General features: G+C 38.3%; 1 protein-coding gene across 5 annotated transcripts in view; it reads right to left on the bottom strand.

Moving 5' to 3' along the window:
* Positions 1-17,820, bottom strand: part of LOC131029896 (tRNA(His) guanylyltransferase 1) — a 97,511-nt gene that overhangs the window by 64,242 nt on the left and 15,449 nt on the right. For all 5 annotated transcript variants that reach the window (XR_009102847.2, XM_057960560.2, XM_057960558.2 and 2 more), the window contains one exon: positions 3,844-3,929. Coding sequence is in view for 4 of the 5 variants with exons in the window: in XM_057960560.2 (XP_057816543.1) it covers positions 3,844-3,929 (86 nt within the window). In the remaining variant the exon portion in view is untranslated. The remainder of the gene's footprint in view (positions 1-3,843; positions 3,930-17,820) is intronic.

Here is a 17,820-nt window from a genome sequence, read left to right as displayed (position 1 = left end):
TTGTAGATTTGAAAAGATACAAGCATATAGAGGGACTCTTTTCTTCACCACTAGCTATATAATGGAGAACTCCAAGCATGAGTAATGAAAATCTCATTCTTAACTTCACTTCAAATCTTTAATCTGTGCAATTATTTCTTACTTACAAATTTGTGAATATCTTCTTTGGAGCTGTTTGGTGGGAAGATTAGTGCACAAAAATCCCCAATCTTCAAAAGAAAGCTCTCCAAAATTTGCCCCAACCTTGTAGTGATTATGGATGTGAGCACAATTTGAGCTTGTTTCATGACACTCACAATAGGAAATGCACTAAATGACACAAAAGTGCCTTAATGACCTCATCTTCATGCAATACAGCTAACCTTTTTTTCACAACAGGTGGAGGGCTCAAACAATCATAAATCAACTGATTTGGATAGCATTGAACCCTATAGCGACTGGTTTATCTAGGATAAGGACACCGCTTTTACAAACGACAAAATTGTTGATTTTGAGAGGCACCCAAAAGTGTTCTGAAAAAAATAGGTTCAATACCAAAGATTGTGAAGATCAATCTCTATCCAATGAACTAATCAAAGGATAAGATACAATGCATGGATAGCTAGAACATGAAAATTAGAAACTCATACGCAAATCTGAAAATGAAGTTGCCTTAATTTGGAAAACCAAGATTAGATCCTTCTTAGTGATGCCAAAAATCAGCCTATATATCATGCTCAAACAACCTATCTTATGTGAACTTATAACAGCAATAAATAATGATTAACATCAGCATAAGATAATAGCAATAAGGCATAAATCAGCAACATAAGATCAACCCAACATAGGATTTACATGCAGAGACCTTTGTAGATAAAAACTTCACCAAAAAGATAGGACAAGATTGCATTATCAAAAATAAAAGTGCTTACAATACAATCACTTCCATTCTCCTCTTCTCTTCCACCATAGCAGCACCTATGTACATGTGAACAACCTCCTTATGCCTCCCACCTGTCCTTTGTTCCTATAGAGAAGTCTACATTCAACTATTTCCCCTTGTTCTACACCCAAAAGGCTGAATTTATAGAATGACGAGCTCCAAAACCATCAATAAAGATGCCCAAAGAAGCCTCTTCAATCCTCACAACCACAACCCTTGGAATTTTTTAAGCCTTTTCAACACATTTTGAAGTTGCGGATTGTTGAAAGTATTTGTCAAGATTTTTGGTTGAAGTTTTTGCTGTGAAAATAGGACGATTAAAGAAGTGTTTTACTGGGCTGTATAGCTCGTACCTATAGGTCATACCATTCCTATTGGCCACCCTTTGGACCTAAGTTGTCGGTCCTGATTCGGGCTCGGGTTGGGTTTCAAGGTTTGGGTTCACAGATTCGGTCAAATTTTTCTTGAGATTTTGGGTTCATTCGTACAAAAACATATAAAAATAAAAAATATATACATATATGCAACAGCAGTTAAGTTCAAAATAAACCACTATGGACAGTAATAATTCATCCAAATGAAAGACTTCATTACTCTTACCATTGCATTTTAATTTTTAAATCCACAAAGCCTTGAAAAAATGTCTGCTACATGCCAATCATTTCAAAATTACCAATCCAAACCAACAGAGAGGAAAGGTTGAAAACACATCATATCAATTCACATGAATTTCACAACATGGTATAATTTCCTTGTAAAAATTTATCTGCACTTCCCTATCTTTTCTATTTAGGAAAGCAAAAAATAAAGTTCAACAATGGAGCAAAGAAGTTTCATTTTTCATTCAATTGTGCAAAAATGAAATAGGTTTTACCTTTTTGGTGTTTTAAGAGGTTAGATTAGGGTTGGGGGGGTCAAATTTGCCTTTTTGGCAAAAAAACACTTTAAAAAAGTCAAATAAATTAAGATTTCGGTCAAATTCTTCATGTGTCCCTTCAAAATTGTCAAAATTCATCCTAGGTTAGCAGGGCCAAGCCCACAAGCTGTGAGCCGGACCTTGTCCGAACCCACAGGGAACTGAACTGGGGGTCCACCTGCTGAACCCAGTAACATAGCTTTGGGTATAACTTCAAGTTTTGCTTTCTCTTTAGTGCTATTTGGAATTGTTTTTGTTAGTACCTGCAGGCTGTACATATTGTTAAAGTTGCAGTAAAGAAGAGACTGTACAGTTGCATTTGTTAGCTGTACCATGCTTGGGAGGGCATGGGAATGAACAAGTGAAGCACTGAATTTGTGTGAGCTATTTCTCTTTGTATGGAGTCACCATATCCTTGTTACCAGTTTCCAAGCATTTTAGGGGTGGAGAAATGAATGTGGGTTAAGTTCTGAATTCATTTATGGTGTTGTACCTGCTATACCTATGTGATGACAGATCAGTACAGGTCTGATTTTCAGTTATCAAACTGATATTCTTTCTTCCAATGGTTTTAGATGAAGTTTGGTGTGCATGGAGGTGTCATTCCAACTTGTGAACATTGTGCGATGTTTGGTGAATGAATTAGTAATGTTTTTGGATACTTATCACCCTTCCCAAACCTGTTTGAAGGAGTTCTATGCTGTTTTCAGACCTGCACCAGCCTTCCCATTCATACAGTCAAGGTATTACATTGTTATTTCGTAGATGGGTGATTGAGCACCTAATCCTCTTATTTGGTGTTAATTATGCATTGGATATAACTTGTAAACCTCAGATGGTTATGCTGCTGAAGATTTACCTTTTCTATGTATTATATATTGTAACACTGGTTGGTAGTACTGCCAATGAGTTTGCTCTTATTTAGTAGTGATGTACGTACCCCACTGAACAACTGGTTAGTTTGTATTAAAATTTCCCACTGAATAAGTGGATGTGCCCCTTTTGCTCACCATTGGGTAAGTGGAAGAAGCTTGTTTTCATTTCCAGTATTTTAAAATCTTTCCCTCTGAATAAGTGGAAGTGCCCATAAGCTTTCACACTGAATAAGTAGAGAAAGCTTATTTTGATTTTCAGTAATGCATACGCACTCTACTGAGCAAGTGGTATTGGCAGGCTTGTCACATAGTGGTTTCCTTTCAATTGTTACATTCATTTTAATTGTAATCCCGAACACAACATGCTCTCACCTTGCCCATCCAAGGTCTAGGTGACCAGAAAGTGAAAAGGAAGTTGCCTTGTAACTCAGTTCCAGTTGCAATATTTTCAAAAAAGAATCTAGGGTGGTTATTACAAAATAAAAGATGACAAAAAATAAAAATGGAACAGCTGAAATTATTTACCGTACTACAAGCTGCAAATGTGCTAAGTTCAAAATTAATTACTTGAAATAAAAACTGTGCATACATTAGAGTGGCCAGCATCATCTTTTTCATATATTAGGTTAAATCCTTATCAAACTCTTTGTATGAACAATGTTAACAACACAAATATTTTTTGTAATTATACTACCAGCATCAAAAGAAAACATATTAATCCTTCCTTCTTGACCCATATTCTTACAAAACATTAAATGAATAATTGGAAATCTGAATGTATGAGTTAATAATTGACGAAAACCTTTGTGAGCTTAGGGTGGTGAAAGATCCAGTGCATTGACAAGATCAAAAGCGTTGAACAGGAAAAATCTTCTATCATTGATTGAATTCACAGATTTACATAAAGTAGGATTCAAACACTGATGTTTCTTCTTTATGGAGTAATAAGAAATTAATTACTTGAAAATTTAGGATGGTTTCTTCAATAAGACTTATCAACGCCCTGGGTTCTTAAATAATCATGGTAAGTAGGGAATGAAAAACAAAACAATATCTGAAATCAAGAAAATAATAATAGTTAACCTAAAATGCAAAGAATTGTCTTCAAACTAACCATCTAAAATGCATACCTTCAAACGGTTCTGAGCATCTTTAGGGCTCTTCCCTGACTTGACCAACATCCAAAAACAGGTATTATATTGATTATTTATGTGGCCTGCAAAACAGATTTAAAACTGCCACAATTAGTCATGTTACACACATGCTATGCCATTACCCTTAGTTTCTTTGCAACAACTTTGCCAAATAATGGGAGAACGTGTAGAATGGCAAAAAATCAATACTCATCCTTCATTTATAAATAATTGAAGTTAAGCATGTCTTCATGAGAGGTTGTGTCAATTGAAGGTATGCACAATTTTTTAATTAACATTGCAATGTTACAAAATTATATAATCATTTGAAACAAATTTATAAGTCAATTTATCAATGGCATAGACTGCACAAGTGAGATGCCTGAAGGGCATATCTTAACTATTATTGTAATCAATGAAATAGACCATAGTTGAAAAACTTGGACTCAGCAATGACTCGGCTGACCCAAAAATTTTAAAAAACTCGGGACTCGCCAAAAAATCAGGAAAAAATCGGCAATAACTCATCAAATTTATCAAGCATTTTAAAATACACAATTTTTTAAAAAGTATTCTTAAAAAACACACATATTACTAAATTTGTTGAGCATATTACCAATTTCCATCATATATAAATCAAAATTAGAGTTTAATGCATATCATAGACCAAAAACAAGTTCAACACTAAATGAGTTACAATGTCACTTCCACTAGCCATGTAATGAGTAGAAGTTGCCTCATAAAACGATATTTTTGTCAAGTTGTATAATAATAAAGTTTGATGAGAGTTTGGGGGCAACACAAAAACGAGGTTGAGGGTAACACCATGTGGGGTTCTGAGGATGAGAGAGAGAGAGGTAGAGAAACAAGTCTAGATCTTGGGGGAAGAGAGGAGAGTGAGATAGAGAGAGCTAGAGAGAGGGGATAGAGAAAGAGTGATACGGAGAGAGACAGGTCAAGAGTTCACGGGAGATGAAGAGAGTGAGATAGAGAGAGCTAGAGAATGCTGATAGGAATTTGCTGATTACTGATATTTGACTGTCCGAACTCCTAGAGATCTAGAAGATCTTATAAATTTTCAGACTTGGTAAAATTTCAGTAATCAGCAGGCTCCTATTAGCATTCTCTTGCTCTCTCTATCTCACTCTCTTTATCTCCCTTAAACTCTAGACCTATCTCTCTCCCTATCACTCTTCCTCTATCCCCCCTCTCTAGCTCTCTCTATCTCACTCTCCTCTCTCCCACCAAGATCTAGACCTGTTTCTCTACCTCTCTCTCCCATCCTTAGACCCCCACAAGCGTTACCCTCAACCTCGTTTTGGTGTTTAGCCCAAACCCCCATCAAGTGTTACTGTTTTTGCTTTCTATATACTTAAATGATATATTTCATATATATATATATATATTCTTGATGGGAGATTGAGTCTGACTTGAAGACAAAGATGGGGAGTTAGAAACATTTCTACTTCACCACCAACTTAAATCATGTTTTTTCAACTATAAGCACGAAAAACTAAAATATATAAATTTGGACAAGTTTTCCAAGGAAAGATTGCATTTTTTTGCGTTTATTCATGAGTTTTTCAAGCAAAAATTGCCGTGGGTTTTACAAAAACTTGTCGGTGAGTGACTCGCCTAGCAAATTGGCTCGCGAGTACTCGTGAGTTTTGCAACCTTTAAATAGACTATCATGGTTAATAGTACTGCAACGGTGTGCATCTCTTTGGCAAGTATGTAGTAGAATATTGTGCACAAGTAAATCCAAGATAAAGAAGAGATTGGGAATCTACTGACAAATCACTGAGTGTTTATACCAAACACTAATAATGATAAAATAAATGAGTGGAGGAACAGATAAGCTTTAAACCTAGAATGTAAGCAACAGTTTTTAAGTCCGATGCATCTCTATCAGGTATCAGCCACATAATTTCATGCTTAAAGTGAGTAAAAATCAAAATGTGAAGTCTCATCACTGTCTTCACTTGAGTGTCAATACAAAGCCATATATAAGATATATTTATATTTATAAGATATTGAGTTATATTTATAAGATATCTCTTCTATGTTATCCAGACCATCATATTTCAGGCATTCAAAGTTGATAACTTTCTTCCACAAACAACCAAGAGCTGTTTGGAGTTAGTGATTTACTCCCAAAGGAGGCAATGATCTCTTCTCAATAACAAACTCTCAATACCCAAATAAGAATTTTTGAGCAGCAGCGTCACAAGAAATGCCAGAAATATGCAAGGAAAATCTGGAACAGTTCATACGCTTACATGCCAGAAGAAAAATCATCAGGCATGTCTCCCAATAAAAAGAAAAATGATTTCTACAAAAATCTGGAAATACCAAAAAAGATCTTTTTTTCTATGATTGAAATGGAGGAAATAATCTGGCTGCTTAAAGAAAATCCCTGTTCTGCAAACTCACAGTTGTCTTTCCTAAGTTAAAAATGCTAAAGGATCTGGGTTTGAGATAACTGGACTCTCTCAAAGTTTGAAGAGCTATTGAGAATTCTTACAACCTCCACAATCAACAACATTTTGTTAAAGACGTGATGGAAGAGCTAAATGAGCTGAGAGGAAGAGTAGCAAGACCCACTTAAGTACCACCTCAAACATATACAACACCACCATATATATATATAATTAGCAGCCACAGGGTGTGCCAATTACTATTGAACAAGGACTACCCAAAAAGACGATCAAAGTTGATAGGCCTAGAGGAAGATGTCACTAAGGATGTAGAAGAAAATGCATTAACTAAGTTGTTGGGCATGTCACTTCCACTAGGGGACAACAAATCTAGGATGTTTATCCCATAGTCTACAAATTTTGCAAAATAACCTCTAATGATATACATGCTGTATTTATGGGTGTCATCTCTTGTAATAATTCTTTTTTTACTATTGCTAACCTTCCTTCCATCTCTTCAAATAGATGCTTGAACCTAAATTATATGTTGGAATATGGATGCATGTTGCAAACAAAAGAATCACCCAAGCATAGATTACCTTTGTTGCAATTATTCTCTGCTTCTTCACATTCCTCTAATACTCCTCATGGGTTTTACTCTCTTCACACATCATTGTCCTCTCAAAACACAGTTTCATACACCACTTCTTTGGTCAGCTGCACTACAAAAAGTGACTAACTTCACAAACCTATGGCTGACAAAATCTTTCATTCAGTCACTTGAGACACTCCACCCAACTCTGTCATCTACTGATAGATCCAACACAAAGAAGGACATCCATTATAAAAGATTTCTCTCAAATATTCCAATCATTCGTCACACAGTATATACAATAAATTCCTTCACCATACAACAATCTTCCACAATCCATGAACTACCACAATTGTGCTCTGATTTTGTTTTTCCAAGCTTTGATACCACATTTTAGTTTTACAAACGGAAAAGATAGACAAAGATGAACCAAAACATGTGGAAAGCCAAGTGTTGTCGTGGCTAAAATCGTATTGCTACAACTCTCTCCGGCCAACACAGAATAGAATGTTCTTGTTGAGTATCCTATCCTCTCTTGTATAAGGAATTCCTAATGTTGTTTTAATTGATCAAAGGGGACAACCTCAAGGTTCCAAATATCAGGTCATTACTACAGGATAACTCAACGGTTTGATGTATTTTGTTGGGAACACAAGGGGCCTTACGTTCACAACAAGTTGGTCCGCATCCAACGGTGCTGCAATTCTCGTACTGGGAAATTAAATCAAAAGGGAAGGGGTTTAGGAATCCTAAGAGCAATGATAGGCACAGATAATGCAGCAGGTAGACAGATTTCGATAAACCAGTTCTTGTTTCGCCAAAGACACCCTCACAGCTCAACAAGAACAGTGCAAGCTCCAAAGGATAAATGGATTTTCAGACTATGGGGATTCATCTAGGCACCCAATTCTGGCGCAGCCTAAAACGAATACCTACAGTTGAACTAAGTACAGTTTTGGGTTCAGACTAACCATGCACGGTGACCTACAATCAGCAGATCCCCAATGGTATGAACCTGAAATACATCAAATACCCCCCACACTTCACCATTAAAATCCCTGCACTCTAATTAACCAACTGAGAGGAAACCATGCAAACAGAAGAAAACAAAGACAACAAACACCATGTTTCAGTGTTCATATATTTGCTTCAGCTGCCATTACAACAATTTTTGCAGCAATTATATGCTACTCCTAATAATCTAACTACTAAAATCTAAACTTCTACAAAAACTCTAACCCTTTACAATGAGAGGCATCCTGCCTATTATAGATTTTACAAATTGAATCAAAGGCCAGGATGAACTACATCCAAGGACCTTGATCTGCCCTCTAGAACTTGGCAGCTTTAACCCATGCCTAGTTAATCCTTAGTTATCCCCCCAACCACTTTCTCAACTACCTACCACTATTTGGCATTAATCTGGTCAATCAGGTAGTTGGAAATAACTGACCTATGTCCCTTTGTTTTGAATACATTAGATGGGGCCCACAAGTAGTCATGTACATTAAACAATTTCGGTTTTGCAACTGATTTTTTGGAATTAATTCCAGCTGTGTATCTTTCTGAGAATGCATATTTTGTAGCATTTTATTGTTCTTTGTCATCGATCTTGAGGGTGGACTTCAACTTGTCATTCGGCGATGGCGCGCTTCCCCGTACTTTATCGCTTCGACCTTGAGCTCTGCAGCACATTCTTGCATCTTCGCTTCAGACTTTAATCGAGATCAGGTCTCCAATTCGTGTTTCAGGTTGCCACCTCGGCCTTTTCAGCAACATCGATTTGCAAACAATCAATTTCGACTTGAGTGAATCATTTTGAAGAATTAAATGATTTAAATAAATTTAACTTTAAATGCCCATTGATACTGAATGTAACTCGTGATTTTGGCTCATTATGACGTTTTGGGCGATTTTCTCTTCCTAACTTAAAAATCCTGACTTTTGCTCTTGATTTAAACAATTCGACCTTTTGCTTAAAAAGGTGCGATCTTGTCCTTAGACGCCCTTCACTTGGGTCAACTTCGCAATTTGGCCTGCAATGGGCGAAATTTGTATTATTTATATGCCTTAGTCATTTATCTTTTGAAACACACTTTCATTTTAACATAAACTTCGGCTATTTTGATCAAAAAGTGCGAATTTCATTTTGACTTGCTTATGAGCATGAAATTCGGGCTTTTGGTGAGAAAAGTGCGATTTTTGGATGCGAATTTAGACGCCTCTCACTTGATATGAAATTTGGGAATTTCAATCAAAATGCGTGGGTTTTGTTGTATCTTGCAAAGCATGTTATGACATCGAACTTTGTTTTTAAACTTTCCCTTGGCTAGGCGATTTTGGGATTTTGAGTTGAAATGAGCGAACTTTATTTGGCTCCTATTTACTTCTCTTGCAAAGTCTATTAAAAGGCCGAACTTTTAGGTTTGCAATTTTTTTAATTTTAAAATGCCCCCCTTTGAGTGAAATTTGGGATTTTAAAGGAGAATGTGAGATCTTCTATTCTTGCCAAGTTAAGGAAAATGTCAAGTCTCTTCTTTTGATTCAATTTTTTTTACTTTAAAGACAGTGGCGTTTTGCAAGTGAATTATAAGTTGGACCCCTTAGGCAAAACTCGGACATTTTAGAAGGAATGCAAACCACGATTTAACCAAAACGCCCCTTCCTCGTTTCACTCTTTGCTTCTTTCACCTTTCAAAGGAACAAATTCGGGCCTTTCAAAAAGAATGCGAGCTCTTTATTTCTCACAAAAAATATAAAAAATGTCGAACTTATTAAGTGACTTCGCCCCTTTCCTAAATTGAATTCTGGCCTTTGCAAGGAAATGTGCGATTTCAAATGCCTCGGCCCTTTTGGACTAAATGTGCGATTTTAAACTTAAATACAATTCGAACCATAATAGCCCGAACTTATTATTTCTCGCCTTTACAATGGCTCGAAATTCTCCACGGGATTATTCGGTAATTTGAAGGCATTTGAAAACATTTTAAGGATCCAACTTAGGGTTTCATCGTGCTTTCTTCGGCGTTTGGAGGCGTTTTGCTCGGCATTTTGTTGGCTTTTGAAAGGAGATTTCTATTGACGAATGGGGAAGAAAACAATGCCCAAAACCCCCGACTTTGACCATTTCGGGAAGATTTCGGGGTTTTGCCATCATTTGCAGATGTGCGACTTTCACATGGAAGACCATCTATTCCGTCCTCCCATATGACTTTTGGCGAATAAGAACTATGGTGACAATGATTTTGCCCCTTCTCTACTTCGTGATTTGATCATTCCGAATGAGAAATTCGATATTTCACCAGTGATTGCAAGGGCTTTGAAAAGTAAAATCCTCTCATTTTACCGAACTTCACCTTCGTTGTGGTTTGAATACCTATCGGGCTGAAAAAAAAGGGGGGTCCCCTGTCAAAGACGGGGTGGGGTGTGCATAACGCACAACACCAAGCATCTGCCATAATTTCACTTATGTGAAATAAATATATAATACATACTTTACGACTCCTTCATGGGAGAAATGGCCCTATGTGGCCTCTAACCTTCTAATCTGTTGTCAATATTTTTTATATTATTTTATTATTCTTTGCATCAATTCCTAACATACAACACATTTCTAGTTCTAGTTTCAAAGGCAATTCATGCTTGAATCTCAATTTTGCTAATTGTGAACTCAACTCATATTTTATGTAACAACTCTTTTAGCACTAATTAATTGTCTCCTCCTTGACTATTCTTCCAATCCCAATGCAAATTCTAGGCCTCTACAAAATATTGAATACTTTTCCATTCATCAATGCTCTTAGATATAGTAAAAATTCTCAAATGATCAATTTATTAAATGCTTTCCATCCATAGATGCTCTTAAATAAGTAAAAATTCTAAAATGAACCATTTTACTTTTTGCTTCTCATTTAATGGATCCAATTTTCTTACAATCACTTTTAATTTTTTATCAGAACTCTTCAGTTTTCACTTCTTCCTGAATTAGCTCTCTCATTTTGCTGATGTCTTAGTTGGCAATAATGGCATGCATTTTTAAAGGCTTTTGTAGTTCCAAGTTCCAACCATATAAAGGAATGGTTTGGAATCACCTTCATACCACTTGAGCACCTCATAACTGAGCATTTTGGGGAAAGGATTTGACGCATCTTCTTCCAACTATTTTAGATCGGAGGATGGGATGAAGTCTAGCTCTATGGTGCATACGGGAAGGACCCCTCATACAAGCCCTAGGAAGGATAACACACATAGGAACAATAACACTCCTTCCCCTAACAGGCAAGTTACAAAAACAAAAACAAAAAACATAACAAACTAAGGGTCAAAGAATGTGAATGACACATCCCCTTCTTGGGGCAGGCAACAACCAAACCAATAAAGCAAGAGGATAGGAATATCTTAGAAGATTATTAAAAGACACAAAATCGCTGCCAGAAGAAATTGAAAACCAGATCAAGCTTTGGCCCGCTGAGGGTGAAACCTTGGCAATTGAGTGGCACAAGAAAACAGACATGAATGAGGTGAATGAAAAGGGAAGAATAGAGCATGGGAACCATGCATCAGATAGTGGTAAGGAAAGCAATCCAAAATGCAGGGGCAAAAAGGGTAAGGAATGCCCAAGACATAGATACCGAAATTGGTAGGCAATTTGATGGTCAGTACAAAATATAGAGATGCGGATTTGAAGGAAAAGCATGTGAAGTTCAATAAAGAAAGTGACAAAAATTAGGAACACAAGATTGAAGAAGAGGAGATCGATGCAGGGCTCTCTGAGAATGAAGGACCAGATTTCTCAGGCTGGGAATGCCAAGATTCTAACTTTGAGATAGAAGGAAACTACGAAGAGGATATGGCTGACATAGTCATGGAATAAAGTATAAAGCAAACAAAATCAAAACTGAGAAAGCCTCTCATTGAAAAAAGGCAAAAAAGGGAGAGAAAATCCAATAAATCCAAGTTGGCCATTGTCGGGAATGCCAAAGGACAGAGAAAACTGATTGAAAGGAAGGAGAAGCTCCTTCTCGAGGAGCAATGAGGTTAATATCTTGGAATGCTAGGGGCATAAATGCCTCTAGCAAATGGTGTCTATTCAAATTAGAATGAACACATGGAGATTGTGGAATGGAGTATTCAAAGAGGCCATCGAAGCTTCAAGGGGCATGGGGGTCATTTGGAACCCTCTTTCAATCAATTGCAATATGATAGCAAAAAATCAAAATTGGATAGCAATTAGGTGTAAATCTCTTCATCAAACCAGAGACTTTGTAATAATCAATGTTTACAGGCCCACACCAACTATGAGTAAAAGAGAGTTGTGGCATGAATTGACTCTTTGGATGCAAGCCCAAAGGAAAGAGAAAGTTATCATAGGGGGCGACTTCAATGCTACTTTAGACAATACAGAAAAACTGGGAGGTCTTCAAAATCTATCAAGGGTCTAGCTTGATTTCCAAAAATTTGTAGGTGAAAATAACCTTTGGGATATGCAAACAATGAATGGGATCTATACATGGACCAATCGAAGAAACGATTTCACGAACATAGCAGAAAGGTTGGATCGCTTCTTGTATGGGGATTGGCAGAAGGCAACATATTACTATGATGCCACAATTCTTCTTTTTTCAGGGTCAGACCACTTCCTAGTTTAGTTGACAATCAACTTAGATGATCAGAAAGGAGGCTCCCCCTTTCGCTTCAAAAATATGTGGTTGAGAGACCAAAAACTGGCAGATCTAATGAAAACTTGGTGGTATGGAATAAAAATGGAAAATCGCTCCAATTTGTTCATCTTCAACAAAAAGTTGTCCCACATAAAAAGCAGACTAGAGGAAGGGAATCGGAATCATTTCAAGAACATTTTTGAGGAAAGGGTTAGGGTGGAAATAGAGTTTTAAAAAATTGAATAGTTTAGTCATCGAGAGAGGCATGCAATTGGCAAAATTTGAGAAAGAAAAAAAGCTAAAGGAGAAATTGGCTAAGTTAATGGCGGATAGTATTTTGCTGAATGTCAAAAGGGAAGAAGGTTTCCCACAAGTCACAACCGGAAATAGGTTAACACAACATATATGTGAGAGAAAGCCACAAAACATATACTTCCAATGAAGGTAAGAAAACATAAGTTGAAGGAAGGCAAGAATGATAATTTCAATTCACTCTCAGGCCAATGGCCAAACGTATAGTTGTAGAAATGCAAAAAAACATACAAATCTTCAAGAGAAGTGAAAGAGCAAAGATTAGCTCAAACCAGCAGGGAGAGAACCCTTTCCAATGAGGCTTAACAGCCTATTTATAGAAAACTAGTAGTAGATGAGAGACCAATGGTCAAGGAGACGAAGCCTTGACCCTGCCATGCATGGAGGAATGTCAGTCAAGAAGGGCAAGGAGGTGCATAGACCTGACATGGTGTGTATGCAAGCAACCTAGCCATACCCTGACAAGGCAATCCCAAGAAGAAAAGTACTTCTAGAGGGTGGATTGTCTGACATTCCAAATTCAGAGCATCCAGTTCTGACATGAAGGCCATCAAGTAACCATAAATAAGCATGGCCTTGGACTCCACTTGATGGCAATCCTTCAAAAATCATTAAATGCAGCCTTGTAGCTCCATGAATGAAAGTAGACAAATCGCGGGAGTTGGTGGAGCATTAAGAGCCTTGAGTGTTGATCACACCATCTGGAAGTGTAGATATCACTGGAGGTCAGACGTCTGACCCTATTGCAATGGGAGAGGAAACGAGAACCCCGGAATTTCGGGATTCCGAGTTCAAATAAGGGAAAGAGGCTTGAAAATTAGGAATTTCGGAATTTCAGGATTCCAAGATTCCAAGATTCTAGGTTCAAGGAAGGGAAAAGGGCTTGAGAACTAGAAATTTTGGGATTTCGGGTCCAAGGGAAAAAGGCTTGAGAGCTAGTAATTTTGGGATTTCGGGTTCAAGGGAAAAAGGCTTGAGAGCTAGTAATTTCGGGATTTCGGGTTCAAGTAAGGGAAAAGGGCTTGAGAACAGGGAATTTCTAGATTCCACGATTCTAGGTTCAAAGAAGGGAAAAGGGGTTTGAAAACTAGCAATTTCGAGATTCTGGTATTACGGGTTCAAGGAAGGCAAAAGGGTTTGAGAACTGGGAATTTTGGGATTCTGGGTTCAAGGGAAAAGGGTTTGAGAATTGGGAATTTCGAGATTCTGAGTTCAAGGAAGGGAAAAGGGCTTGAGAACTGAGATTTTCGAGATTCTAGGTTCAAGGAAGGGAAAAGAGTTAGAGAATTGAGAATTTCAGGACTCTGGGATTCCGGATTCAAGGAAAGGAAAAGGGTTTGAGAATTTGGAATTTCGAGAACATGAGATTTCGGGTTCAAGGAAGGGAAAAGGGCTCGAAACTTTCGCCTTCCGAGAGGACGACACTTAACATTTCATTATTCCATTGGTTTTGTCCTTGATCAACTAGGGCAGTGTTGGTCCATAGAACGTATCTCTAATTAGTTCTCACTGATGGACCAAGGATGTCATAAAATGACAACAGGTATGATGAACAGGTGGATGTATGCGTGGGAAAGGATGTATGGTGGATTGCTTGCCCTACCCAAGTACTAATAACGGGGAGGACACAGTGGAGAGAGTGGCATATGAGTGAAGTAACACTTGCAAAGTTGCATGGACAAGGGAGATCATTGGGGTGTGTGGGTGGGAGGGTTCAAAAGGGTTTTGCGATGATGTGAAGATGACTTGGCGCAGGGACCCACTAGGTCATCGTAAAATGATCGAAAAAAAGATCAAACTAAGGAGAAAAAATAAAACATTTTTTGTGATTTTCTTACTCCTGTGATGGCGGCATGCCTTGATTGCCTAGGGAATGTATTAGAATACAGAGAACGTGTGGTGATCTAATGTATTGAAAAATGGCATATCGCACTATTGGGATAGGCAAACAAAATTGGCAAATATCCCATAATAAATGAGTATGATTTGGAGGACAAAGAGAGGCAGCAAAAACATAATTGCTAAATTCATGCCAAGGAATAATTATGGGTGATGGGCGGCTATTTAGGAGAAGGGCTAGGTGGAAGAACTCCATAGCAAAGAAACGGGACTCGGACTCGGCTCAGACTCGGCAAGGCCGAATCGGACTCGGACTCGGGACTCGGAGTCAGACTCGGCTTCAAACTCGGCTGGACTCGAGAAAGTGAAAAACTCAAGAAATTTAGAGATTTTTAAAGATTTAAAACTTGTTTTAAGCACCCTTTATTGAATACACCTTAAAGACACAATAACATCATCAAAGTCGGCTCATTTGATTACATACACAAGTATACATCAATCACATAAGCATAAACGCAAATTGTAGCTGAAGGAAATAACAAACATAGATATATAAATATTGTCAAATGTATACAATATTACAAAACTCATGGAATAAAAAATCCATGTCATCATATGATCATCATCAAATGTTTCATACAAATACCAAAGGTAAATACAACTACAAGCCTATGGCTCAGAGGAGCCTGCACAGCAGCACCCTCCGGCCCCGGCCCCGGCCCCCTGTGAAGGCGTCTAAGGTAGGTCCTGGATGATTCGACAGCCATAGCCGCTCCCCGTGACACCATGCCATGCTCACCAACATCAGGAACATCTGTGTCACTATCTGCCTCTGAATCTCCTGTCTGTGCTCGTGCTCTCCGCTCCTCCTCTGCCATGGCTACAGTCTCAGCCTCTATATCTACCTAGTCGATCCAATCAATGTCAGACTCGGAGGTTAAATTTTCCCTACTTCTATCGATGCAGTTTCCCACCATATTTTTCGACGGGGGTTTGGGGCCAGCGCCCCCAAGGTGGGGTCAAGGGGCATCGCCCCTTGCGGGGTCAAGGGGCAGTGCCCTGCGAGGCCCAAAAAACTCATTATTTAATAAAGGAGTCGGGTGTTATTTTTCTATTGGCTGACATGTTGTAACCCTAATTTTTCTCACTCTCAGGCGTAGGTTGTAGTGAACAAAGACGAGACCATTCATTTTTAAAATGTTTTTTTTTGTCATTTTACTTAACCCAGGCAGTAGCTGAGTTTGGGGCTCGGGACTCGCCTGGCGATTTGCTCACCAGACTCGAACGAGTTCGAGTCGGAGTCCCAAAGGCTCGGCGAGCATGACTCGGACTCGGACTCGCCGAGTTTAGGCAATTCATGGCGATTCCCATTTCTTTGCTCCATAGTATCCCATCAAATTTGGAGCTTGGTTGAGTTGTGGTGAGTTACAGAAGATGGATATGCCCTTCTGTTGGAGACCTCAAAGCAACAAATGGCTTTCTTGGGAGAGATTTTGGACAAAAGGTTAATCTCTGTAATGGAGACCAATCAACCCCCTTGTCCTGCACGCAATGAAGAAGATTCTAGGGGATGAATTTTTGAAAGTGTATCATCGTTATAGGGTCAATGTGGACATCCCAACCATGTTCTTGGCAATGTTAGTTTACATGGGTGTTAGCAAGCAAAGGACGAAGAAGGTGTGCCAAAAGATCTTTAGGCACGCCTTCTTGGCGGAGATAGATGCAGTCTTGGACAACATTGACGAGAATTTCCCCATTGCGTTGGCGTAGAACTATTACATGGCACTGGGCAGAGGTTCAGAAGTATTTTATTGTTCAAATCTTGGAACTAGAGAGGTTGAAGCTATGCTGGTCGAAGAAGGACCGAAACATTGCCTTTGTTCTGAGAATAATGGGCATTGAGGCAGGCCTTGAGGAAGGCAGGTTTGGAAACTATGTCCTGTAGGGAGGACTTATTGGTCGTAGGGATATTGGCATTAATGAGATGAGCAATGAGGATGGGGAGAATGACTCGGGTTTGAACCTGGGGGAAGAATAGATTCCAAATGATGCCAGAGATGTTGAGGAAATCATTGTTGGTCAGACTCATGCTTTGTGTGGTCTAGAATGTCATGTAGTTGCTAGAGCATTGGCGGTGCACAAGGTGCAAGCAAAGGTCGAGATGGAAGTCTAATGAGGACTAGGGTTGGCTTTTGCTTTCAAGCAATCTTCGGTTGTGTTCTCCTTCTATGTGTTCATGTCGGGTCTAATGGGATGTAAGCCCAATTTTGTAATGTTTCTTTTTTGGTGCATAACGGTTATTAGGTTCAAATGGTTATGCCCAGTTTTGTTACTATATGGGCATCATCAAGCATAGGTAGTTAAGGAATGTGCAGTTTAATGATAGTAGATGTGTTTGCATGCAGATAGGTGATGGTGAAGGTATATGTGGGATGTAGTGGAATATCCCTATGCAAGTAAGCACAATGTAAAAAAAATTATTAATACAAGGGTGCTGCCCCTTAGCAGCTTTTTATCGATCAAAAAAAAACTTAATGTTTTTATAATTCATTTTTATATACTTTTTATTCTTTAATAATTGACATTAGATATCTATAATAATATTTTTCACATTCATACATTATTAGATTTTTTTTTACAACTTAATCTCTATGCTTATGTTTATGCTTTTTTTGTTGCTATTGACATTGTAGGTTGATAAATCATCACAATGGCATCCAAATCAGCATCAAGTGCAAGTGCAAGTCAACATGTTGGTAGTTGCGACCCCACTTGGAAACATGGCATAGTGGGATGGATACTAGGGACTATTATTTGTACTTGGTGCACAAAGAAGCGTGGTGGAGGCATCAATCGCCGCAAACACCATCTTGCAGGCATTCCTTGTTGTGATGTCAGGCCATGTACAAAATATCTTGAAGAGGTCAAACAAGAAATGATAGCCCTCCTTGCAGCACTAGATGAAAAGAAATTGGAGAGGGCAAGGCAAAAAGAAGCCATTGTGCCTAACTTGCAATGTCAAAGTTGCCTGGATATGAAATTTATGATGATTTTCGAATACAATCATCATAAATTCATAGTACATCTTACTTATTAGTTAGTGGCCAGCTATTGTATCTAGTTCCACTGTCTGGCTTCGTATAATGATGCCATT

The sequence above is a fragment of the Cryptomeria japonica genome, chromosome 3 (assembly GCF_030272615.1).
Source record: "Cryptomeria japonica chromosome 3, Sugi_1.0, whole genome shotgun sequence".
Taxonomy (NCBI): Eukaryota; Viridiplantae; Streptophyta; class Pinopsida; order Cupressales; family Cupressaceae; genus Cryptomeria; species Cryptomeria japonica.
Note: the sequence above shows the minus strand (reverse complement) of the source record. Positions and strands in the feature narration are given on the sequence as shown.